We start from the raw sequence: 26859 nt of genomic DNA, 5'->3' as shown, positions 1-26859 counted from the left end.
TCTTTCACAAATTATACGCAAATGTCATTATATAGAATTTTTAGCTATTATATCAAAGCCATTACATGCGGTCATACCAATGAAACACTTAAACCATTCTAAAGACAACAAATACAATTCAACTAAAACATCACTCTTTTGCGTAGCATAAGTTTGATACAGAAAAGATTACAAATTATAACAATCTTGATACAGAAACAATAACACATTACAACAATATAATGACAAATGCAACAATGAATGGGAGAAACAACTACTTATGTTTTGGCTGGTTGAGAAAAGAGCAGTATCTTGTTTGATCTGGATCATGAAAATCCTGGAAACATTGGCATTTGAAGCTAAGCCTACAGTATTAACAAGAGCAATATAAATAAAAAGTTAAATGTAATAAAAATGCAAAAAAGAAAAAGGTCTATAATGTGCGAAAGGAGGAAATTCAGGCTTACCAACTATAATTCATAGGCAACTAAAACTTAAGCACTAGATCATCTTTCCTGTCCACAATAAACAAACTTGATTAGTAAAAGATTCGTTTTAGGAAATTCAGGCTTATAAAAAATGGTTACGGTAAGTGTAATAGTCAGATAAATGGGTGGGGACGTACCTGTAATTTCCTCAATGCAGTGAGGGCACGTTGGTCGTCCACGAATTAATGTTTTAGACGCTCCAACAATTCTGAGTCTCCAAGGTCGTACCCATCATAGTGTTCCCCTTGAGTCCTATACCAGAATTTAACACAGGGAATATGCTTGATTTCCCCAAAATTAGGGCCTTCATCCGGTTGCAAACTAAGAACGAATTCGGTCGGCATTTCTGTAAAATACAGATTTTTGAGGCTTTTCAGATTGTGGATGCCAGAGGGCACCTCCTTCAGCTGTGGGCAATCTTCAATTACAAGCTTTTCAAGAAGAGGCAAGGCACCTTCATCTATTATCAACTTATTCAATCCTCCCAAATTTTGAAGCTCTAGATTCTTGAGTTTCTGGAAGCCTCCTCCCTCAATATGTAATTGCTCACCTCTGTATCCATCGCAAAGCGAAAGACTCATCAAATTAGGCAGAGATTGAAAGAGCTTTAATGGATCTTCCATTAATTTTGACCAGTATAAAACAATTCGAACTATACTCTTGAGTTTGGGAATCCATTCTGGCAACTTTTCTAGTCGCCCATGTAGGAAAAGAGTTTGTAGGAGGGGAGGAGGAGAAGGCAGTGATTGCAAATTAAGGACTTCTTCCTCACTTGTTGCTGAAATTTCCAATGACCGAAGGTGGCTCATTTTCTGTATCGCAGTGCACAAATCCATCCCATTCTCTTTCTTCAATTTAGTTATCGCCAACTTCCTCAACTGTGTCAAACTTCCCAATTCTGTTATAAGGGTAGCGCTACTGGCCTCAATATTAAAAAGCTTCTGTAAGGACTCTAAATGCCTAATGCCATTTGGTATCTTTATCCCACGTCGAGAATCTATGTTGTATTTAGTATCTCCGTTATAATTGTAGGCCACAAGATATCGTAGCTTAAGAAGCCCACTAATATCCGCTGGAAGCTCAGACACAAGGGAACGTTTCAAATCCAACGTTTCTAGGTTGAGCAATTTTCCTATGGACTTTGGAAGCATTTGCACTTTTGTTTTTCTTAGGCTTAAATATCTTAGATGGAATAGGCTTCCCACTTCTTTAGGAATACAATCAATAGGAGCACCTTCAAAATCCATTACTTTCATAAGCTTGAAATTTGAAAAACAAGTCATTAGAAAAGAATTGGGCACTTCATCTAACCCCAAAATGAGAATAGAACGAGTTTGGGAACTAGTAATACTTTGCAAAGGGGTATTTACATTGGTTTGAATTGAGAGGCGTCGAGCAATTCTCTCTACCCTTAAGCAATTCTGTATTGAGACCCAATAAAAACTCAACTCCTTTGACTTTGTAAGAATGAACCCATGCAACATGTCATGGACTCGACAACTTCTGGTTCTGCCAATAAAATCAATCCTTGCCACTTGAACCAAGCTTCTATGAATAAGTTGGTTCAAATAGTCTTGAGCAATGTCTTCCAATGTTTTTCCTGGCATTTCTTTTACAAAACCCTCAGCTATCCAAAGTCGAGTTAGTTTTGCACTCTTAATGAAGTAATCCTCTGGAAACATGCCAAAATATAAGAAACAAGCTTTGAGGTTGTAAGGTAGGTCAATATAGCTAAGAGATAGGATTTTGGTGATATCTTGGAGATGGGGATTACTTTCTAAGTCTGAAGTTAGGCCATCAAGAAATTTGATCCACTCAGACTCAACCTTTTGTTTTGTTGACAAAAGACCGCCTATAGTCACAACTGCAAGTGGAAGCCCACCGCATCTCTTAATTATGCTATTTGACGATTCATTTAATTCATGGGGACAAATCCCCCCTTCACATTGGAAGACCTTCTTGCAAAAAAGCTCTCGAGCTTTTTCTAATGATAGATGTGACAATTTGTACACATGATAAAATGGAGATTGTTTGTCAGAGGGAACAACACTCTCATCTCGAGTTGTTATTACTATTCTACTACCTTTGTTCTTATCCGGTAAAGCAAGTTGTACAATACGCCAAAAGCTCATATCCCATACATCATCAAAAACTACTACATACCTCAGTTCAAGTAAAAATTGCCTCAATTCTTGAATTAACATTGTTCTTTCCATTGTGTCAATCTCCCTAGGGGGAATCCCCTTCCTTGCCTTGTAGAAATCCTTTATCATTTTCCTCAATATCTCCTCCATCTTGTATGATTGAGACACAGTGATCCAAGCACTACAATGAAAGGGCAGCGTCACTTGCTCGTTTTCATACACTTTCTTGACAAGAGTGGTCTTACCAAGCCCGCCAATGCCAACCACTGAAATCACCATGAGATTAGATGGTCCGTTTACCAACAACTTTATCAATTTGTCTCTGGGAGCCTCAATGCCCACAAGCTCATCGTCTGAAATGAAAAGGGATGCCTCTCGAGGGTCATTCCATAAATCACATCTGGGCTGTCTAGCATCATTGCTCAATCCTCCTTGCTCCAAATTATTGAAGCCAAATCTTTCACCTCTCTCTCTGAGTGCCTTGAGCTTGTCGTTGATATCTTGAATCTTAGAGGTAATCACATGTCTTGGTTTCAAGTTGGAAGTACATTGAAAAATCTTCAAGGGTATACGATAAATTCGTCTTTGCGTTTGAGGATATTTTGCAAAATGAAGTAGGTATTCATCAATTACATCTTCTATGTGATAAGCTGTTTCCCTTACCTTTTTGACCCATGTTTGTGTAACACTGCTAGTGTCTCCCTTCTCCGCTTTTAAATCTGCATCCTTGAGGAAAGACTGGATGAACTCCAATTCACTTTGGATGCTCTCAACTTTGTTGTGGATTCCTAACAGCAATCTTGCTTCTTGGACTAACAACGGGGCCAAATAGTCTTTAGCTAGGTTGATTGCACTTTCTGCCATTTCTCTTCCCTTATTAAATCATTGGCCACCTAAAATTACAAATGAACCAACTCAGTGCCAGATGTAACAAAAATAAAACCAGTTTCAGATGTAAAAGGTAAAATCATATTCACAATACTACCTTGTGAGCATAGACTATGACTTACCTTATTTTCTTTTACAATATTGGTTAAATTAGTCATTAATTCGTATGATGTATGAGAGAATATATATAAGATAATTTTAAATCAATAAAAAAAATTCAAATCAAAGAATTTATTAAAAAAAAAAACATTAATTTGTTTAGAGAAGAGTAAAATTTAATCAGAATTTGGGTAGTGTTGGTATGTTTTTCTATTTTTGGTTAAAACTATAATTTCTAATTAGTTTTACTTAGCAGATAACAAAAAACCATATATTGTAAGAAAAAAAAAACTTTATTATTAAAAAAATCATGATAAGTTATAAAAATAATATAAAATAAATAATAAAACTTCTTTTAAATTTCTAGAATTTTTGGTAGTATAATGTTTATAGGAGCAATAGTTCTTAAACTTTTTGAAATTTCTAAAATAGTTTTTTAATTAGAGTCGTTAGTTATTTCACAGATTTATAGTGTGCCACATTATATAAGGAGAAAAAAATGCAAAAAAGAAGAAGAAGTGTCCAATTAGTGCAAACACAAACTTGTATAATAGGATTCTAATTATATAGTATATGATATCTTTTTTAGGGGAAACTTCGAAAGTTTTATTAAGAATTTACTAAATCAACATGATAAATATCTTCAACATTGGAGGAACATACACCGTTAGGACTGCGAAAATTATCATGAATGTTTAGGTGATAATAATTAAATGTTTGATTAGTATATAATTTCACAAATTTTGTATAATATACTAAATGTCATTAGTTTTACATGGAATGACTCTTTGTGGCATACACATTTTAGTCATAGCTTATACAAATTCAATTACTTTCATTAACAATGACTCATGATTGCCGCCAAAATGATTCAAATATGATTTTAGATTAACCTATTTATAATTTGGTTTTAATTTGAAACCTCCCCAAATTTTAGCAGAGTTATTTAGTTCACCCAAGTATTTAAGAGTTAGGCTTTTTGGATATATATCACTGTAAGTTTCTTTAAGACTTTCTCTCATTTTCCCGTGTGTGTATGTTAAAATACTTAATATTCTAAAAAAAATTAATTAAAGGTACCTAAAAAAATATATATATATATATATATATAATTAAAGATTTTCACTTGGTGTGAGTAAAATATAGCCACTAGTATTCTATTTGTGATATACAATTTATATTTTATTACTTATAACTTCATTACCTACTATGGGAAATTGGCCAATGGCATTTAGTGTACACACACATACATACACACATACATACACACACATATATATATATATATATATATATATAGCGGGAGAGAGAGTGTTATTTTGCTTTTTCCTTTTCTTTTCTAAGTGTTTATTTATACTTCTACTTTACACATGATCATAGATATGGCTGCAGGTGATTCAATTAATGGTTCTTTATTTATTAGGGATAAAGAAGAGCCACATAATGCTATTCAAGGCAAAAGGAGACATGAAATTTCTCTCTCATTTGCTCTGAACTTATAGAAGCCAAAGATGTTTGTTTGGACAAATACATTCCATAGAAATTTGGGGTTCCTAATTTACTACTATGTTTGTTTGGGTGATTTTTATTTATTTATTTTTTTTAAAGAGTGTTTTTCGAATTTTCCTGTATTTGATACTTGGGAGCAATAGCATTGAAAAATATGGTTAAGAAGAAAACTTAAGTTGGTCAAAAGAAAAAATAAAATTTGGCCTTAGCAACCTCCAAATAATAAGTTAATAACACAACTTTACAAGTAAAATAGAGTATAGGTTGTCAAGAGTCTTATTGAAAATATCGAGATTGTAATCTCCTCTCTCTATTGTAATTATAAAAAAATTTTAATAGAGGTCTAGACTTAATTGGGTGTAACTATGACGATATAATCTCACTCTAATGCCTAACTCAACTTGAAATTTTGCCCAATTTCTAGGTCCTAAGCTCAATAAGATAAAATCAAGGCCAGAATACAAAACTCACCATCTAAGTTTCATCACTTTTATTTCAATCCTTTAAGTTTGCATTTTGTCATTTCAGTTCTCTAAGTTTCAATAATCCTCAATTTGTCTTCTATTAACAATCTATCCAATATTGTTGTTAATTCACCGAGGCATTTTGCACTTTATTTAATATTTATTTCTTAACTCAAAAATAAAAAATTAAAAAACGTTAATTAAAAAAAACCTAGAAATTTAATTAGGCTCCTCACATTTGAAGAACCCAAATTCTAACCTCACCCACCTAAATCCACAACTTTTACGAATGAATCACATGATCTATAAAAAAAGCACTGATAAATGCAAAACACCAACAGCCATCTCTGTCACACAACACCACCAACAAAATTCAAAGCCCCATTAAAGAAAGTTTTAATCTTTATAAACAAAGGACCATAAAAACAAAATACCTAGATGGCAAAACTAGTCAAATCAAGCATTAGAACAAAAATTACACAAACACAATCACAAATTAGGCCAAAAAAACCAAAATCAGTAAATGTTTTGGACATTCAAAACAAACCCAAATAATATTTCAACTCCAAAAAACCATACTTACATTGTCTCGATCTCTCACTCAATTTCTCTCTCTTTCTCCACCTTGATCTCTCTTTCTTTCTCTTCCCCCTCTTTCTCCCTCTTTGTGTGCATTTGGCAAAAATTATTTTTGCCAATTTATTTTACTATTTAGCTTATTTTTGCTACTATTCATGGGTCTTACTGCGCTTTTTGACACTATTCATGGGCGCCACTGTACTATTTTAGCTAACTTTTACTTTTATCTACAGTATTTTCAATAAAAAGTTTTTAGTTTCAGTAGAATAAACAGATCCCAAATGGACACTCAATCTCTCAGTTATCAAGTGGGTGGGGTTAGAATTTTGGTTCTTCAGATGTGGGGAGTGAGTGACGTTGTTCCCCTAATTAAATTTCTGGTTTTTTTTATTTATTTAATTTTTGTTAACTTATTTTTTAAAAATTAAGAAATAAATAAAAATAAATAAGGGAAATTACACTTTGTCCACCTGTGGTTTGCTTGAAAAACACTTTGCCTACCTGTGGTTTAAAAATTGGCACTTTACCCACCTGAGACTCGTTCTGTTTGTCTCCCGTTACCCATTTCTGTTAAAAACAAGAGTAAATTTGTATTTTTGTTACTCTTTTATGTCTCTCTTCTCAAAACATAAAAAGCTAAAAAATTAAGGGAAAAGAAGATCTAAAAGCTAGGTTCAGTGAAAGCAAGTAGTGAACAAAGGCATGTAACTAGGGGGTCCTTGGGGGATGTGCCCCTGGGAACTACGCTTGTTTTGTAAGAATTAAAATCTATCTTTTACATCTCCTTTTCATGTACAAACTTTTAGATCTTCTTTTTTAACACATTAAAAATTGAAATTATGCGTTTCCTCACCTAAACAAGAGAATGGAAAAAAGATACATGAAAAAAAAATGTAAAAGTTAGGTTTTAATTTTTATAATACCAAACTTTTAGATCTTCTTTTCCCTTGATATTTTAGTTTTTTATGTTTTGAAAAGAGAGAGATATAAAAGGGGTAACAAAAATAAAAAATTTACTCTTATTCATAACAGAAGTGGGTAACGGGAGATAAATTAAACTAATATCAGGTGGATAAAATGTCAATTATTCAACCATAAGTACACAAAATATTTTTCGAGCAAATCACATATGGGTAAAATGTAATTTTCCCAAATAAAATATTAAATAAAGTGCAAAACGTTAATGGCAAAATTGGACGGATTGTTAGCAGATGACTCAATTGAGGATGACTGAAATTTAGAGGGTTAAAATGACAAAATGTAAATTTAGAGAACTTGAAATAAAAAATTGTAAAATTTAGAAATTGAGTTTTACATTTTGACCTAAAAAAAATACTAAAAATAATAGTACCCAAATAAATAAAAATAAAATAATAGTCATCATTCATCACTCACCGCCCCTGTAAATCCAATTATATTATTACGTTCTCTCGCATTCCCTGTTTGGTTAGCGAGAATCTGAGAGAAAAAAAAAAAAAAAAAAAAAAAAAAAAAAAAAAAAAAAAAAAAAAAAAAAAAAACCAGAATATCGTGTCTTAGATTTCTCTCATCCTAAAAAGAAACCCACCTCCCAAATTTCGGTCTTGTTCGAGAATTCGGCTTTCTTACGGCTCTCTGTACAAAAGCCACCCTTTTTCACAAGGTAATTCTCTGTTCTATTAATGATTTATGTACTTGTTATTTGTTGTCTCTTAAATATTTTAAATTAATATTTCTTCTCTCTTTATGTCTGTGTTCTGTCTGTTTACTATGTTTCTGGATTTTTCCGGTGTCTTGGGTTAAGAATAGTAGGTAGTACCCTTTATGGATAATGTTGAGAACAGAGCAATTTAATATATACACTCATTTTATCTTTTCTCTTTTAGAGTGAAAACCTCTGTCAGTTAATGCTCAGCTTTTTTTTTTGTGGCAAAGAAGGGGAAGGGGATTCATGTGGTTGAAATCTTTGTTCTTCCTTGGTTAATTATTATTCTAATGTCTTTCCAAGTTCACATCTATGGATTTTGTTGTCATGTTAATTCTGTCCTTACTGTGAACAAGAAAACCCACTGCTAATTCTAATGAGAAGGACAAAGAAACTAGTTAATAATGCATCATTACTTTATTTTTCTGTTCTTGTCATGTTTATTCATTGCTTCCCAATTTGTGATACAACAAGTCTAGTGACGCAACACTTTTCACAACTGATGATATGATTTGTTGTGACTGTTGCATAATAAAAGTCGTATCAATGTTAGACACAAGTGAAAGTGATGTTGCTTCAATTACAATAGATCATGTCAATAGTTAGGAAAAATTTTGTGTCCCTAGGCATTACTCATTTGTGATATGTTTATTATCCATTAGATTCCTGTTACTGTTCAGAAATTCTGATATTTTGTTGTGGCTCAAAAGAGGAAATCCATAGTTTTATTTTATTATCCATTGATTTTTTTTTTCTTGAGATTTAAAACATTTGATTATGTGCTTGTGTTCAAGCTCAAGTGCTTGATATTGAGCACGAACTTGACTTGACTAATGAAGCAAGCTAACCTCGACTTCAAGCTTTTAGAATCTTTGACAAGTTCAAGTTCAAAAATTGTTTGTAGGTGTGGGTCAAGTTCAAGCGGAGTTTGAACATGCTATCTTTATTATCAAACTGAGCTCCTCAACCATTCTATACTTGGCTTGAGTTGATGACAGCCCTCCTAGTTGAAGTCCTACGTATGTTTCTCTTTTTTTCCTATGTTTTCTCAAGAACCTTTTTTTTGATAGGTAATGGATATTTTCTTTAAAAAAAAGTACATCATGTTCATGATGATGAACAGATTATACTAGAAACAAATACAAACAAATCAAACATAAATAGAATGCATGATCAAGACGTTTTGAAGTTAAAGTTGTGCGCTTTGTGCTTGAAGATTTACATCTTAGGTTATTATTTGTTTGGCATTGTATTAGGATGTCCTGCAATCAAAAAGTAAAATTGTTTGGCTTGGAATTCTTTGTTTCTTTTATTATTGAAAGGAATTATCAATGTTGAACTTATGTATTGGGTTTGTATGATCTGTTTGTTGTATTGGGGTCTTAGAGATTGTTTTGATTCGATGGTTATCTCAAATAAGAGCAAGGGGTTTCTCATATTATTGCATTGGAATAAAAGGTGACCTGTAATGTTTTGAGTGATTAGACAGAGATGTGAGTATAGTTTACCATATAAAATTTATAAAAAGAATTACAAATGTACGTATAAATGGTATACTAAAATATTGAAATAAATATGATGTTAACTGCATTAGCATTGCCACCTCACCTCAATTACCACTAGGTATATTTGATGACTACCTTCATGTAATCTAGCTGTTGAGTACAAATGTGTTATTTGGTTGCAAAAGGTGCAATATATATATATATATATATATATATATCTCAACCTAAGTTAGAGGATAAAATAAATGGCTAGGATATGAGTTAGATTTTTCCCATAAATAGCAGCAGGTACAACCCATAGTTAAGTATCCAAGTTCTCATTTGGACCAAATTAAGTTGAATCCCCCCCCCCCCCCTTTTTTTTTATTAGTCTAACCCCAACTATAGGAGGTGCTTTACTTGATTACCACTTTTTAGGAATTTCTTGCTTTTGACTCCTGCATTATTTGTTATAATTATGAAGTGAAGATTAGAGTGAGAGAGAGAGAATATTTATGTTTCATTAATGTCATCTTTTTCTTTCAATTTTTTTAAAGAAAGAATTCCAGTTTGTACTATATGTACATGTGCATTTACCATGGAAGCTATTTTCTTTCTTAGACGTCTAAAATGAAAAATATAGGGAGGTCTTCATATGATTTTATTGATGTAGAGAAAGCATATGTTAGGGTCCTTGGAGAGGTAATGTATTGACACGGAGAAAGCATATGTTAAGGTCTTTGGAGAGGTTATGTGGCGGGTCTTGGAAAGAAATATGTTTCTTTAAAGTATTTAAACTTGTTTAAGGATATGTATGACTGTTTTGTAACTAGTTTGAATTTCCTATTGCTATAGGTTTGCATCAAGGAACACCACTTAAGTCTATATCTCTTTGCACCAGTGATGGACGACCTCACTAAATCAATTCAAGAGGAAGTCCCTTGATGTATGCCTTTTGCAGATGGCATAGTTTTAGTAAATAAAATAGACACGAAGTGGATGCCAAGTTAAATTTTGTGAGACGCTCTATAATCTAAAGGATTTCAATTAAGTAGAATGCATGTATAATAAAAGTTGAACAAAGATGAATGTGCTGTAAGACATGATGGTCAAGAGATGTTAAAGAGAGAGCTTTCAATATTTTGAATTAATAATTCCTGAAAATGGAGAGATTGAAAAGGATGTGAATCATAGGATAAGAGAATGGTGGACGAAGTAGAGAAGTGAATCAAGTGTATTGTGTGATTGTAGAATGCCTATTAAGTTAAAGGGAAAATTTTATAAGATTGCTATAGAACCAATTATGTTCCATGATACTAAATGTTGGGCTATTAAGAGGCCAAGTATTCATAAAATGAGTGTAGTTGAAATGTGAATACTAAGATGGGTAAGTGAAAATATATAAAATCATGAGATTCAAAAGGAGCAATTTGCTTAAAGATATGGGTGACTACTATTGATAAAAAAATAATAGATCACTTGAGATAGTTTGGTTTTTGATAAATAAGACACAACTCAGGGCTGTCATATTCTACTACTAAAAGCCCATGGCCATGTATAGGGCAAGTGAAATTTTCATAGTAGAACTTGTAATCATACATTATAGGAGGTCAATTCTTACAACCATAGATTATGGTAAGATTTTGTAAGAGTGTGACATGGTAGGATTTTGTAAGAGTGTGACATTGGAAAAGCTTGGAATCGAGTTTGCTATTCACAAAGTTGGGCAAACAAATTCCATCGATGTCGTCCTCCTTTGCAATAAGGACTCTCTTGGTTTTGGAATCCATTTCCAAAACCCTGTACTTCATTTTATAAGGACTCTCTTGGTTTTAGAATCATTTCCAAAAACCTGTACTTCATTTTCATAGTATCTATGGGGGTAATGTTTTTCTCACAGGTGAGTTATAAGGATTGCCACAAGCACTGGCTTAGCCAGCTCCCTAGAATGGATAACCCACACTTGTGATCTCCCCGCAGTTGAACATATACGTATTGGTACTACAACTTGAGTATCGATCATCTGTGCATAAAAACACAGGAAGCTCCGAAAACAAGGTTGTGACAAACAAAGAAACAAGAAAAGCAGTGTACCATGAGAAAAAATTTGGGAGTTCATTATGGTGGTGAATATGCGTAGAGAAGTGTGTTGTTAGGGATCTGAGTTTGGTACTTTGGTTGCTTACTTGTTTACAGGGAATATATATATATATATATATATATTCATTAAAATATCAGCAAAGTGGGAGAAAGTTAGAATTAGAATTATTTGAACTCAGTATCTAACCTTGCCCATCACAAGTGATTCTATCCTAAGGTGACCACTAAATTGAGTAAGGAAGAATTTCGAAGGTAACAATTAATGATACAATAAGCCAAAAAATGTGAGAGAAGAAAAATCCCTTGTCATGGTGTTTTTATACTTTTTAAATATGATTATTATATGAAATTTTGCAATTCCTGCTCAAATTCTTTACTAATAATTCAAGAAAATTGGTAACAAAATGGGCTCGATTCCCATGCTAAGAACAAATAAAACAGAATAAACTCATTTCAGGTAGTTCCAACACAAGGCATAAGAAACATATGAGTACCTGCTCTTTAAATTGCACTTCTACTTCTTGAAATTGCACCTCTTTTTCTTCTTAAATAGACAAAGTAGCAACTTCAACCTGAGCATAAATGTATGATAGTTATTCCCCACATAAAATAGAAGTACATGTCTAAGCTAATCTTGCAAAAGCACATGACATCTTACATTACAATGTTCACTAAATAAAGTTTTATTGTATGCTCAAAGCTTAGAAACAGAGTTCCATAGATGTATTTTGCTTTACAAGAAATCACTTCTATGGCTAAAGATGATGAAAGTATAAAAGGAAAAAGAGGATAAGAGAATTTTTTTAAGGAATAGAAAAGTACTTTACTCTCTTCACTATCAAAGAAATGCCTAAATGTCAACATCCAACAAAGTCAATAATAGGAGTCTTTCCTATCAAAATAATAATAATAATAATAATACAAGTCTTCCTTTTGGAATAATGATTCCACCTGCTCTTGATTAAAAAATAATCTTGCAAAAGTTATTAGGAAGGAGAATCGTAGTGAAAACAGAGATTGATTTAAAAAAAAAAAAAAAAAAAATTTGGCCCCTTGGCCCAAAGAAAAAAAAAAATTTATTGGTTATATTTTTTTATTTCTAGAGTTGGACCTTCCCTCTTCCAAAAACTTAGACCCGCCTAACCCAACTAGCAATTACTCAACTAAAATATTTAACAAAAACAAAACTTTAAAATAAAAAATAAAAAATCCTAGTCAGCCTAGTAGTAGAGTACTAGCATCAGGTGTTCTAAATTCTAAATATTTAGTATTTAAAAGACCAAATACCAAAAACACTATTGTACAAGATATTTCAAATGTTATATTAAAGTAGCAAAAGTAATTTTTGGTTTGTGCAAATAAATTTGTTTTTGCAATAGTTGATGCTCTTAAGAAAAAATATTATTTTGTGTTTTTTTATTTATTTATTTTTTTTTTATTATCGTTGTTGGTAATTGATTACATCTTAATATATTAAGAAACAATGATTTTGTGTTTTTATCTTGGTTGATAGTTTGTTAATATTAGATGGATAACTATTTAGATTTTTATTTTATTTTTTTATCTTATACTTCAGCCCCTATGGAGTTGAGATAATAGCTATGGTTTTTCCCGAATTCTAGCGGGTAAGATGCTACCATGGTAACACCAAAGTAAGTAAAAGTCACTCTTGTCGTCCTTTCCTACTATTTTTGTTATTCATAAAAAAATATTAATAAGAAATAAAAACCTAGAGAATCCAACAATAAATCCATTTAAGGTCGGGACATAATTGGGCTCGAGATGAGTTATTTTACTCTCTCTCTCTCTCTCTTTTTTTTTTTTTTTTTTTTTTTTTTTGAAGGGGGTTATTTTACTCTCACTCCATAGCCCAACCCAAACAGCACACTTACTAGGTCAGTTAAATAAAACAAAACCGACCTTCCAAGTTCCAATTCGAGACCTCCAAGTTTGAAGTTCCATTCATTTCATAGTTCTACGTATAGTCTTCAAAAGCAGCATTATCAAAACGTTTTGAATTTGAAAATTTTGTTCTTTGTGCTTGAAGATTTTGATCTTTATTTATTGTTTATGTTTTGTTATTTGTCTGGTAATTAATGTATCAGGGTGTTTTGTAATAAAAAAGTAAAGCTGTTTGTAGGACTCTGAATTTGTTGTTTAATTGTGTGATTGGTTTTTATTTTTGGGTCTCAGAGAAATTTTTTTTTTTATTTTATTCAATAATTATCTCAGAAAATTGCAAGGGGTTTCTCATATTATAGCGTTGAAGTAAAAAGACAACCTTTTCAATTGAAATGTTCTGAGTGATCTTTTGGAAACACAGAGATATGAGTGTAATGTTTGGTACATTGGCACTAGGCAGTTCGAACATAGGAAAATTCATACAAACTTGGAGGCAAAAAAAATTGGACTAATTTACAGCTCTCGTGACACCTTCAGGAATTCAGTAATATTGCTTGCTGTGCTTTTCACATAACAACATGGGTTTTTTTGTTGAATATGGACGATGCAAGAGTTGAGAGCTTTCAGAGTGTTTACTATTGGAAAGCAATGGTTCTTCTTGGGTTAGAACTCATTGGCAGTGTTGAAGACCCTTGGGTAGGTGATATTTACTTTAGGGACTTGAGAACCTTTATGAACAACTCTTTTGCAACAATAGCAGTTCACTCTGTTTTAAGATGATTAGTTCTCAACAAGAAAATGGGTATTCTTCTTAATTTGAGTTTTTATTGTAACATTATATTTGAAGTACACACCTTTACAATTTAGTCCAAAGCTTGATGGATTAGCATGCGTGAGGGTGCAGGACAAAAACTGTTCCTCTTTATATATGACTCTTTCTACTGAATGACCTTTGCTTCCCTCTCTTTTTATTTTTTGGGAATTCTTTTAATTCTATTATATATGAATTTTATAATAGTTATTTTTTTTTTTCATATCACAAGAAATGGTAGGGAATGTAATTTTCTTTTGTCTATTTATTGTATAACATTTTGAAATATAAGTCTACTTTTTTGGATAATCTGATTCTAGATGCAAATCTACATGATACCTAATTTAAGATTTATCATAATGTCTTTTATGTTTCTTTTTCCCATTGCTAATTTCATCAATATTGTAACTCTTAATTTACTCGATAAATTTTATTTGTTTTGTTGTCATTTCTTAAATTTTATTTTGGTTTTTTGTCAGGAAATGATTTTTATTGCTTGCTGTACTTTCCACACAACTACAAGGATTTTTTTTTTTTAAGTTGAATATGGAATGTGCAAAAGTTGAGAATTTTTAATGTTTGACTATTGGAAGGCAATGGTTTTATGACAATTGAGTAATGATGTTTTTCATTTATTCCCTCTCTTTGATTGGTAAATTTACAGGCGCACCATTGGGTTAGAACTCATTGGCAGTGCTTTTCTTCTTTCGATTAGGAATGAAGACCCTTGGCTAGGTGCTTTTTAACTTTAGGGACTTGAGAACTTCCATGAACAACTCTTTAGCTACAAGAGCAGTGAAACACTATAGTTCTGTATTATTCACTCTGTTCTAAGATGATTAGTTCTCAACTAGGAAATGGGTATCCTTCTTAATTTGAGTTTTTATTGTAACATTATCTTTGACATACACCTTTACGGTTTAATCCAAAACTTGATGGGATTAGTACTGTATAAGGGCACAGGACAAAAACCTAGGATTATATAATTAACAAACGGCTAGGAAATACTAGTTAGATTTCTCTTAGATAGAAGGTCACTTAAGATTGCGGAAGCTGGACCGGTAGGGCTTGGTGGCCAATTTTTTACTATTAATAAAAGAAGACGTATCTTGCATTCTAGCAAAACGCAATCTACTTCTGATACAAGTCATTCGGCTTTGGCAAGTTTTCTTTCATATCTCCAATTACCTGTCATCCACGTCTTTTGTCTCGTACTATGGTAGATTAGTATCAACTATCATGTGTGTTCAACGTAAAATCTACAAATTGGGGCATAAATTTAGCAATTTGACTCCCACAAAAAACTATTTTATCTATTTTACCACTTTATTTTATAAAACACCCAACATCAATGGTTTTATTTTAGCTTTCAACGTAATAAAATAATATAAACAATATAATAAAATAATATATCTGCTACAATAAACAACAACCATCACCACTAACACAATAAAATAATATAATTTTTAATAAAATATTGTTTGTTCCTTTTACCTTCTTAGCTACAGTGAACAGCCATGTTTGGTTGTACATTGTAGCTCAACAGTCAAATTTTTTGGCTTTCCCTCCACCATTGCAGCATGTTTTTTAGTATTGATGGTGTTAAAAATAACAACACAACTTTTTAGCACCATTAAACCAATATTAATGCTCTTAGAATGTGAAAATAGTTACCTTTATATCATGATTTGGCATTTTCTAACATGCATCAGTGATACTTTGAGCTTTTGCATGAAATGATGCCCCTTACAGCCCTTTTGAGGTGAACCAAAGTTTCAAAGCTTCTAGGGATTATTATTTGCTTGAATTTTTCAATTTTAGTCTCACTTAAGAGTTGTCTTAGAATCAGTTACTATAATCCGCTGGTTTGGAAATTTTCTGAACGCAATCTCTTAGATACTTTCAACGGTAGAACTTATATGCGACTTTAGGATTATGCTTCTGCATCTTCTTTTTGCAATCAGGTTACGTTATACAGTTTATGTATGAGATTAACATTAAGCCCTTGAACAAACTATTTGTATATGAAAAATAATAGGCATATAAAAGAGTAGAAATAAGATGCCAACTTGGAGTAAGTTAATTGTTCAACTTTCAAGAAACTTACTTAAATATAAATTATAATAAAAGGTATATAACTATTATAATCAAGCTAATTAATTAAAAAATGTAACACTAATATGAATTACAAATGCAATAGGTATAAAGATATAATTTTTTCTCATCTAAAATAAAATAAAATAAAATAAATAAATAAATAAATAAATAAAATCTTGGAAAAAAAGTCTAGACTTAATTGAGCTCAAGCTTTCTCAAACAAAAAGGGGAAAAAAAAGGACTCAACCCAACTTGAAACTTAGCCCTTACAAGGTCAATATCCCAATAAGATAAAAGTATTAAAAAATAAAATATCATCCTCTCATTCTCAGTTTGGTTAACGAGAAAAACGAACCCAAAAATTCTTACATTTTTCTCATCCTTTCAAGTATTAGAGTTTGTTTTTTTGTTGAGGTAAGTTTTAAGTTCCAACCAATTCTTGGTTCTTAGGGCACTCAATGCACAGAGCCACAGCTGAGGCTAACAAAAGTGATGCTTTTAAAGAAGGTAAATTTCTCTGTTCTGTCAAATGCTTTATGGGGTTATTATGTTAATTCCATGAAGGTTTTTTTTATAAATATTTTCTTCGATCTCTCTCTATCACTGTGTACTAGATTCCTAGGTTTTTGGAGTGGCTTACTTAAGGGTCAAGGGTAGAAAATAATAAGTATTTCAGTGATAATGTTGAGAACATAACAAATTAATTATTAAGGTAATGTGTCATGTCAATTGTCATGTACACATCTATGGAATCTTGCCAAAAAAGATTATTAAGACTTTAGAGAAAGCTTGCCAAAATTATTATAATTACAATTTAATTACAGACGTATTCAACCATTTCTTTTTTGTCATGCCAAAGCACTAGTAAAGGGGGCATTAAAGTATCCTGGGAAAACGTTTACCTTCCGAGAGAGAAGGATTCCAACCTGCCGAAAGGCCGGTGTCTACGGACTGTTAAAGTCCCAATGGTGTGCACCTAAAATTAAGGGATCTGGCTATGAGCTTCATTAATATTTGAAGTATGGGAAGACCATATTCTATGGCATGACTATTGGCATCCTATTGGTACCCTTTCATTAGAATTTGGATATAGAGTGATTTATGCAGCCAGCAAGCCTGAAGCAAAAGTAGTCTGTTTTGAGGGACAATGTTTGGATTTGGAAGCTTGCCACATCAATTTTTATGGTAAGAATTTGTAAGAGTGTGACGCTGTGGAAAAACTTGGAATAGAGTTTGCTATTCACAAAGTTGGGTGAACAAATTCCATTAATGTTGTCAATCATTTCTAGAAATCCCTGTACTTCATGTTCATAATGTCTATGGTGGTAAAATATTTTTCGCACAGGTGAGATCTGAGGATTGCCACAAGCACCAGCTTGGCCAGTTCCCCAGAATGGATAGCCCACATCTGTGATCTCCCCGCAGCTGAACGTATTTTGGTACTACAACTTGAGTACCGATCATCGGATCAGTACATAAAGACACAGGAAGCTCCACGAAAACCAAGGTTGTGACAAACAAAGAAACAAGAAAAACTATAGACCATGAGAAAAAATCTGGGAATTCACTTTGGTGGTGAAAATATGTAGAGAAGTGTGTTATTGATTAGTAACCTGAGTTTGATACATTGGTTGTTTACTAGGAATATACATTTTATATATTTATCCATTAATATTATTAGATTAAATGAATAAATTCACTGTCTACTATTAGCTTAAGCTCTTAGGAGAATCAATAATTTGACAAATTTTTTAAAATTGCAGCAGTGGAAGAAAGATAGAATTATAATTATTTGAACTATCTAACCTTGCCCGTTGAAGTGATTCTATCCTAAGGTGCCCACTGAATTGAGTAAGGAAGAGTTTCAAATGTAACAATTAATGACGCAATAAGCCAAAAGATGCAAAAGAAAAAATATTCATTGCCACGGTGTTTTTGATCATTTTAAATTAGATTATTCTAAGAAATTTTGCAATTTCGGCTCAAGTTCTTTACTAACAATTCAAGAAAATTAGTAATGAAATAGGCTCGATTACCATGCTAAGAATAAATAAAACAGAATAAACATTTCGAGGTAGTCCCAATAAAAAGCATCAGAAATATGTAAATACCTGCTCTTTAAATTGCAATTCTGCTATTTAAATGGCACTTCTGTTTCTCCTTAAGTAGACAAAGCAGCAATTTCAACCTGACCATAAATGAATGACAGTTATTCCCCACATAAAGTACATACATGTCTAAAGCTAATCTTGCAAAAGAGCATGACATCTTACATTACAAAATTCACTTAAAATGGAGTTTTGTTGTATGCTCAGGGCTTAGAAATAGAGTCCCAAAGATTTGTTTTGCTTTGCAAGAGATCACATCTATGGCTAAGGATGTTTGAGGGAGAAAAGGAAAAAATTATAAAGGCCAGATTGTGCCATTGCTTTAGGGTAAAGGAATGGCAATTGGTGTTGAATATGAAACTGGTATTGCTAAGATTGGTAATAAAGTTAAAGCCATAATATCAACACAACTATGAATTTTTTGAGGTGGTTCTAAAGTTGCTAGCAGAAAGTTTATGTTAGCAAAATTTATAATAGAAGAGTGCAATCAGATTTAAATTGCACGTGGTCATGTAATTAAATTATTGGTCGGAGGTAAATCTTAGGAGTTTTCTTCCTTTGGCCAGGCCATATCTACTAACATTTTTCATTTTTTTTTTTTATAAGTTTGGATAATGGGTGTTTTTAAGATATTAGTTACTATGCTATTTAAAAAAAAAATTTAATACTACTTTTATGAAAAATATAAAAAGTTGTTAAAAAAATCAATTTTTTTTCTTATAAAAAATTAAAAAAAATATATATTCTAAACCAATACCCTTATTAAGTCATTTATAAACTTTTCTTCTTTGTTTATTGTGGCTTGAATTGAAATCATTGAACAATGTGTGCTAAAAATATATATATATATATATATATATATATAGGGGGACACATTTACAGAGGCGTTATCTCATGCGCCAGCGCATATGAAATTTTTCCCACATTCACATTTCACACTATCGGCACCTTGAAAGAAGATCACGCCACATGATGCCCACTTGCCAACTTGCAAGAGTGGGTACATGTTATACATTTTTTATTTTTCTGACAAACGTAACGTGTCTTAATAGTTATTTAATTGAATTATATTTTTAGGTTATCATCTTGATTAATGTGTATTAATTAGTATTTTATTGCCTTTTCCTAAAAAAAAAAAAATTTATTACCTTAAAAAGTTATTTTACTCGATAAATTTTATTTGTTTTTTTGTCATTTCTTAAATTTTATTTTGGTTTTTTGTCAGGAAATGATTTTTATTGCTTGCTGTACTTTCCACACAACTACAAGGATTTTTTTTTTAAGTTGAATATGGAATGTGCAAAAGTTGAGAATTTTTAATGTTTGAATATTGGAAGGCAATGGTTTTATGACAATTGAGTAATGATGTTTTTCATTTCTTCCTGCTCTTTGATTGGTAAATTTACAGGCGCACCATTGGGTTCGAACTCATTGGCAGTGCTTTTCTTCTTTCGATTAGGAATGAAGACCCTTGGCTAGGTGCTTTTAACTTTAGGGACTTGAGAACTTCCATCAACAACTCTTTTGCTACAAGAGCAATGAAACGCTGTAGTTCTGTATTATTCACTCTGTTCTAAGATGATTAGTTCTCAACTAGGAAATGGTATCCTTCTTAATCCAAAACTTGATGGGATTAGTACTGTATAAGGTGGCACATGACAAAAACCTAGGATGATATAATTAACAAATGACTAGGAAATACTAGTTAGATTTTTCTTAGATAGAAGGTCACTTAAGATTACGGAAGCTGGACCGCTAGGGCTTGGTGTCCCACGTCTTTTGTCTCATACTATGGTAGATTAGTATCAAGTATGTGTTCAACGTAAAATCTACAAATTGGGGCATAAACTTAGCAATTTGACACCACAAAAACTATTTTATCTATTTTATTATTTGATTTTACTAAACACCCAATATTAGTGATTTTATTTTAGCTTTCAACACAATAAAATAATAAAAATAATATAATAAAACAATATATCTACTATAACAAATAACAACCATCACCACCACACAATAAAATAATATAACTTTTAATAAAATATTGTTTTTTTCTTTTTACCTTCTTAGCTACCGTGCACAACCAAATTTGGTTGTGCACTATAGCTCAACAGCCAAATTTTTTGGCTTTCCCTCCACCATTGCAGCATGTTTTATAGTATTGATAGTGCTACAAATATCAATATGACTTTTTTGCACTACCAATATAAATGTTCTTATTTTATTTTATTTTATATCAATATTAATGCTCTTAGAATACTCTTAGTTATCTTTATATTAATTTTCTAACATGCATCAATGATACTTTGAGCTTTTGCATAAAGATAATGCCCCTTACAGCCCTTTTGAGGTGAACCAAAGTTTCAAAGCTTCTAGGGATTATTATTTGCTTGAATTTTTCAATTTTAGACTCACTTAAGAGTTGTCTTAGAATCAGTTACTAATCCGTTAGTTTGGAAATTTTCTGAACACAATCTCTTTGATACTTTCAACGGTAGAGCTTATATAGCTATCTTTAGGATTATGCCACTGCATCTTCTTTTTGCAATCAGGTTACGTTATACATGATATGTTTATATATATATATATATATATATGTTTTTATATATATATATATATATTTATATATATATGTCAATTTAGTTCTAAGCATATTTATCTTTAATGTAACAAAAGTAGATAAATAATAATGTAGTTTATGTAATATATATATATTGATAACTGATAAGTACGTAGTTTATGTAAGAGATTAAAATTAAGCCCTTGAACAAACTGTTTGTATATGAAAAATAATAGGCATATAAGAGTACAAATAAGATACCAACTTGGAGTAAGTTAATTGTTCAACTTTCAAGAAACTTACTTAAATATAAATTATAATAAAAAGGTATATAACTATTGTAATCAAGCTAATTAATTAAAAAATGTAACACTATTATGAATTACAAATTCAATAGGTATAAAGATATAAGTTTTTCTCATCTAAAATTAAAAAATAATTTTAAAAAATCTTGGAAAAAAAGTCTAGACTTAATTGAGCTTAAGCTTTCTCAAACAAAAAGGGGGAAAAAAGGACTCAACCCAGCTTGAAACTCAGCCTTTACAAGGTCAATATCCCAATAAGATAAAAGTATTAAAAAATAAAATATCATCCTCTCATTCTCAGTTTGGTTAACGAGAAAAACGAACCCAAAAATTCGTTTCTTACATTTTTCTCATCCTTTCAAGTATTAGAGTTTGTTTTCTTGTTGAGGTGAGTTTTAAGTTCCAACCAATTCCTGGTTCTTAGGGCTCTCAATGCACAGAGCCACGGTTGGGGCTAACAAAAGCGATGCTTTTAAAGAAGGTAAATTTCTTTGTTTTGTTAAATGCTTTACGGGGTTATTATGTTAATTCCATGAAGGTTTTTGTTTTTTAATTTTATTTTTATTTTTATAAATATTTTCTTTGATCTCTCTCTATCACTGTGTACTAGGTTCATGGGTTTTTGGAAGGGTAGAAGGTAATATCTATTTCAGTGATAATGTTGAGAACATAACAATTTAATTATTAATGTAATGTGTCATGTCAATTGTCATGTACACATCTATGGAATCTTGCCAAAAAAGATTATTGAGACTTTAGAGAAAGCTTGCCAAAATTATTATAATTACAATCTAATTATAGACGTATTCAACCATGACTTTTTTGTCATGCCAAAGCACTAGTAAAGGGGGCATTAAAGTATACTGAGAAAACGTTTACCTTCCAAGAGAGAAGGATTCCAACCTGCTGAAAGGCAGGTGTCTATGGACTGTTAAAGTCCCAATGGTGTGCACCTAAAATTAAGGGATCTGGCTATGAGCTTCATTAATATTTTTCGCACAGGTGAGATCAGAGGATTGCCACAAGCACCAGCTTGGCCAGCTCCCTAGAATGGATAACCCACATCTGTGATCTCCCCGCAGTTGAACTTATTGGTACTACAACTTGAGTGCCATCATCAGATCAGTACATAAAGACACAGGAAGCTCCACGAAAACCAAGGTTGTGACAAACAAAGAAACAAGAAAAACTATAGACCATGAGAAAAAAATCTGGGAATTCATTTTGGTGGTGAAAATATGTAGAGAAGTGTGTTATTGATTAGTAACCTGAGTTTGATACATTAGTTGTTTACTAGGAATATACATTTTATATATTTATCCATTAAAATTGTTAGAATAAATGAATAAATTCATCGTTTTCTATTAGCTTAAGCTTTTAGGAGAATCAATAATTTGACAAATTTTTTTAAATAGCAAGAAAGATAGAATTATAATTATTTGAACTATCTAACCTTGCCCGTTAAAGTGATTCTATCCTAAGGTGCCCACTAAATTGAGTAAGGAAGAATTTCAAACGTAACAATTAATGATGCAATAAGCCAAAAGATGCAAAAGAAGAAATATCCACTGTCACGGTGTTTTTGATCATTTTTAAATCAGATTATTCTAAGAAATTTTGCAATTTCAGCTGAAGTTCTTTACTAACAATTCAAGAAAATTAGTAATGAAATGGGCTCGATTACCATGCTAAGAACAAATAAAACAAAATAAACATTTTGAGGTAGTCCCAGTAAAAAGCATTAGAAATATGTAAGTACCTGCTCTTTAAATTGCAGTTCTGCTCTTTAAATGGCACTTCTGTTTCTCCTTAAGTAGACAAAGTAGCAATTTCAACCTGACCATAAATGAATGATAGTTATTCCCCACATAAAGTACATGCATGTCTAAAGCTAATCTTGCAAAAGAGCATGACATCTTACATTACAAAATTCACTTAAAATGGAGTTTTCCTGTATGCTCAGGGCTTAGAAATAGAGTCCCAAAGATTTATTTTGCTTTGCAAGAGATCACATCTATGGCTAAGGATGTTTGAGGGAGAAAAGGAAAAAAATATAAAGGCCAGATTGTGCCAATTGCTTTAGGGTAAAGGAATGGCACTTGGTATTGAATATGAAACTGGTATTGCTAAGATTGGCAATCAAGTTAAAGCCATAATATCAACACAACTATGAAATTTTTGAGGTGGTTCTTAAAGTTGCTAGCAGAAAGTTTATGTTATCAAAATTTATAATAGAAGAGTCCAATCAAAATTGAATTACACGTGGTCATGTAATTAAATTATTGGTCGGAGGTAAATCTTAGGAGTTTTCTTCCTTTGGCCAGGCCATTGGTTTTTTACTTGGTAAACAAACTATATCTATTAACATTTTTCATTTTTTTATAGGTTTGGATAATGGGTGTCTTTAAGATATTAGTTTTTATTTGAGAAACTTTAAGATATTAGTTAATATGCTATTTTAGAAAAATTTTGATACTACTTTTATAAAAAATATAAAATGTTGTTAAAAAAATCAATTATTTATTTTCTTATAAAAAATTAAAATATATATATATTCAAAACCAATACCTTTAAGTCATTTATAAACTTTTCTTCCTTGTTTAATGTGGCTTGAATTGAAATCATTGAACAATGTGCGCTAAACAAAAAAGAAAAAAAAAAATTACAATGGGACACATTTACAGAGACGTTATCTCATGCGCCAACGCATATGAAATTTTTTCCACATTCACATTCACATTTCATGCTATCGGCACCTTGAAAGAAGATCATGCCACATGCCCACTTGCAAACATGCAAGAGTGGGTACATGTTATACGTTTTTTATTTTTCTGATAAACGTAACGTGTCTTAATAATTATTTAATTGAATTATATTTTTAGGTTATCATCTTGATTAATGTGTATTAATTGGTATTTTATTGCCTTTTCCTCAAAAAAAAAATTATTTTATTACCTAAAAAAGTTGGTATTTTATTGAATCTCTTTATGCGTGAAGAACAACATGCACTTGAGGTAGTGCTTCTAAAATACGGTACAAGACAAAAGACAGTTCTTTAGGATTCTCAAAGGAAAATTTTAAATTCATCGTTTTGATAAATTGGCGCACGTTGCACAAGCATCTATGTAGTAGTGTATCAAATAGTTGTATTTTGACAACAAGCTCTGGCTGCTACTGTTGTGCTGCCACCTATAATGAAATTAGAGTAAAAAGAGTTGGAGGTGGATTGGTGGAAGAATCTTTGGTTTCTGCTAGCTATTCCTAGACATAATTTCATAGGATGGTTGGCAATAAAAAACAAATTAACAATTAGAGACAGGCTAGATAAATGGGGATATACTGGTGATACTTTGTGTGTATTCTGTAGCTGTAGGGGCTGTATTGAGAGCAAAGACCACCTATTCTTTGTCTGCCCTTTTGCTAGAAGAATATGGGTATCCTGTTGAATTAGCGGAAGCGTGATACCAGTTTGTTGAACAAAACAGAGGACAACACGTGCTAAAGCTATTAAAAGAAAACTTTTAATTGAAAATATTGAATCTTCTAGGCCATTATTTTATTGACAGTAACTTCACTAAGCTTCTCTGTTACAAATGGAGAATAAATGCTGCAGCAATCCTCAATTAAGCCTCAACTAAGCTCTGTGCAATGTCAAAATTTTGTTGTTCGAAACTTGTAATATGCCTGATATGTGTCTTGGTTTTAACTGTTCTGCTGTCTCTATGCTGGTCATGTAATTAGCTCCCTGGTCCTTTGCTATGTACAGCTAGAGTTAGTTGTATAGTTTTGTTTTGGTGTGTATTTTGTGTTGTTGGGACCGTTTCCCTGTGTCTTTTTTTTGTCCAAACTTTTGTTGTTTGTGTATCGTTTGGTTTTTCTTAATGAATGTATACCGATTTGGCAAAAAATAAAATAAAGATGAACCACACTTGTTAATCCTAATGAGAAGGAGAAGGAAAATGAAACTAGTCAAAATTACATAATTACTTTATTGTTCTATTCTTGTTATGTCCATCCCTTGCTTCCCAATTTGTGATATGATAAGTATAGTGACAACATTTTTCACAACTTTATTCTTAATTACTAATATGGTCTGTTGTGACTAGTGCACAAAAGTGGTATTAGTGGTAGACCTACATGAAAGTGAAGTTGCTCCAATCACAAAGCGGTTGTGAAAAACGTGTCCCTAGCATCATTCATTTGTGATATGTTTATTAGCCAAGATATTTCTGTTAACATTGAAAAATTGTGATATTTTCCGTGGCTCGCTAAAGGAAATCCATCATTTTTGTAATTATCCATTGATTGATTTATTTTTATTTTTATGAGATTAGAACATTTGATTATGTGCTTGTGTTGGAGGTCATGCTCAAGAGCTTGATATTGAGCTTGAGTTTGAGCTAGATATTGAGTTCAAACTCGACTTGACTAATGAATCAAATCGAGCTCAAGCTTTTAAAATTTTCGACAAGCTCAAGTTTGAAATTGTTTGTAGGCTTCAATTGAGCTGGAGCGGGGTTTGAATATGTTATTGTTATTGTCAAGCTGAGCATGGAAATTCACTACTCTGCTGGATTTGATTACAGCCTTTGGACTACTTGAAGTTCTGCATATATTTCTATCTTTTTTCTTAGTGTTTTCTTAGAGTATGACCAAGACATTTCAAACTTGAGGTTTTGTTCTTTGTGCTGGAATATTTTCATCTTTTTTTTTATTGTTTATGTTTTGTTGTTTGTTTGGTAATGTATCAAGACGTTTTGTAATAAAAAAGTAAGGCTGTACGACTCTAAATTTGTTGTTTATTTATTTTAAAATGGGTTATTGATGGTGAGCTTATGTATTGGGTTAATTGTGTGGTTGGTTTTATTTTTGGATCTTAGAATTATGTGAATTCAGTATCTAGCCTTTCCCATTACAAGTGATGCTATCATAATATGATAAAATAAGCCAAACGATGTAAAAGAAGAAAAATCCATTGTCATGGTGTTTTTGATCATTTTTAATTTAGATTATTATAAGAAATTATGCAATTCCAACTTAAGTTCTTTACTAACAATTCAAGAAAATTAGTAACAAAATGGGCTTAATTCCCATGCTAAAGAACAAATAAAACAGAATAAACTCATTTCAGGTAGTTTCAATAAAAGGCATCAGAAACATGAGTACCTGATCTTTAAATTGCACCTCTACTTCTTTAAATTGCACCTCTTTTTCTTCTTAAATAGACAAAGCAGCAACTTCAACCTGAACATAAATGTATGATAGTTATTCCCCACATAAAGTAGAAGTACATGTCTAAGCTAATCTTGCAAAATTGCATGACATCTTACATTACAATTTTCACTTAATGAAGTTTTTTTTTGTATGCTCGAAGCTCAGAAACAGAGTCCCATAGATGTATTTTGCTTGACAAGAAATCACTTTTATGGCTAAAGATGATGAAAGGAGAAAATGAAAAAAAAGCTAAGAGAAAGATTGTGCCATTGCTTTGGGGAAAAGAAATAGCAATCTGTAATTTCTCCGTAGATTGCCCTATTGAGTTCTCTAGTTTTAAAAAGACTACAAATAATGATGTTAAGAATTCCCTCTGGCTTAGTGGATGAATATTTTTTTTTTCCTTTCTACTATAGTGGGAGACAAAAAAATTGACCTGCTTTT

General features: G+C 31.7%; 1 protein-coding gene and 1 long non-coding RNA gene across 3 annotated transcripts; one reads left to right on the top strand and one right to left on the bottom strand.

The window, feature by feature from the left end:
- Positions 1-26500, bottom strand: LOC115958206 (disease resistance protein RPM1-like). 2 transcript variants are annotated; one of them, XM_031076604.1, is made up of 7 exons: positions 26368-26500; positions 22961-23037; positions 22081-22298; positions 11913-11990; positions 605-3504; positions 447-494; positions 1-344 (listed from the first exon to the last, which is right to left on the bottom strand). In XM_031076604.1, the coding sequence occupies exon 5, from the start codon at positions 3473-3475 to the stop codon at positions 650-652; it is 2826 nt and encodes a 941-aa protein (XP_030932464.1). In that variant the 5' UTR covers positions 3476-3504; positions 11913-11990; positions 22081-22298; positions 22961-23037; positions 26368-26500; the 3' UTR covers positions 1-344; positions 447-494; positions 605-649. The 2 variants fall into 2 exon arrangements, with proteins under 2 accessions (XP_030932464.1, XP_030932465.1); XM_031076605.1 differs by lacking the exons at positions 11913-11990; positions 22081-22298; positions 22961-23037; positions 26368-26500 and adding an exon at positions 18340-18356.
- On the top strand, positions 7657-14291 carry LOC115958210. The gene is made up of 3 exons (XR_004084479.1): positions 7657-7792; positions 8739-8853; positions 13651-14291. It is a non-coding gene; the product is annotated as an uncharacterized LOC115958210 (long non-coding RNA).
- Positions 26501-26859: the final 359 nt, after the last annotated feature.

Source organism: Quercus lobata, chromosome 8 (assembly GCF_001633185.2).
Source record: "Quercus lobata isolate SW786 chromosome 8, ValleyOak3.0 Primary Assembly, whole genome shotgun sequence".
In the NCBI taxonomy this organism is placed as follows: Eukaryota; Viridiplantae; Streptophyta; class Magnoliopsida; order Fagales; family Fagaceae; genus Quercus; species Quercus lobata.
Note: the sequence above shows the minus strand (reverse complement) of the source record. Positions and strands in the feature narration are given on the sequence as shown.

Bases quoted from the DNA above. Each gene is read 5' to 3' on its own strand.
- LOC115958206 (XM_031076604.1), bottom strand. From the start codon at position 3,475: ATGGCAGAAAGTGCAATCAACCTAGCTAAAGACTATTTGGCCCCGTTG.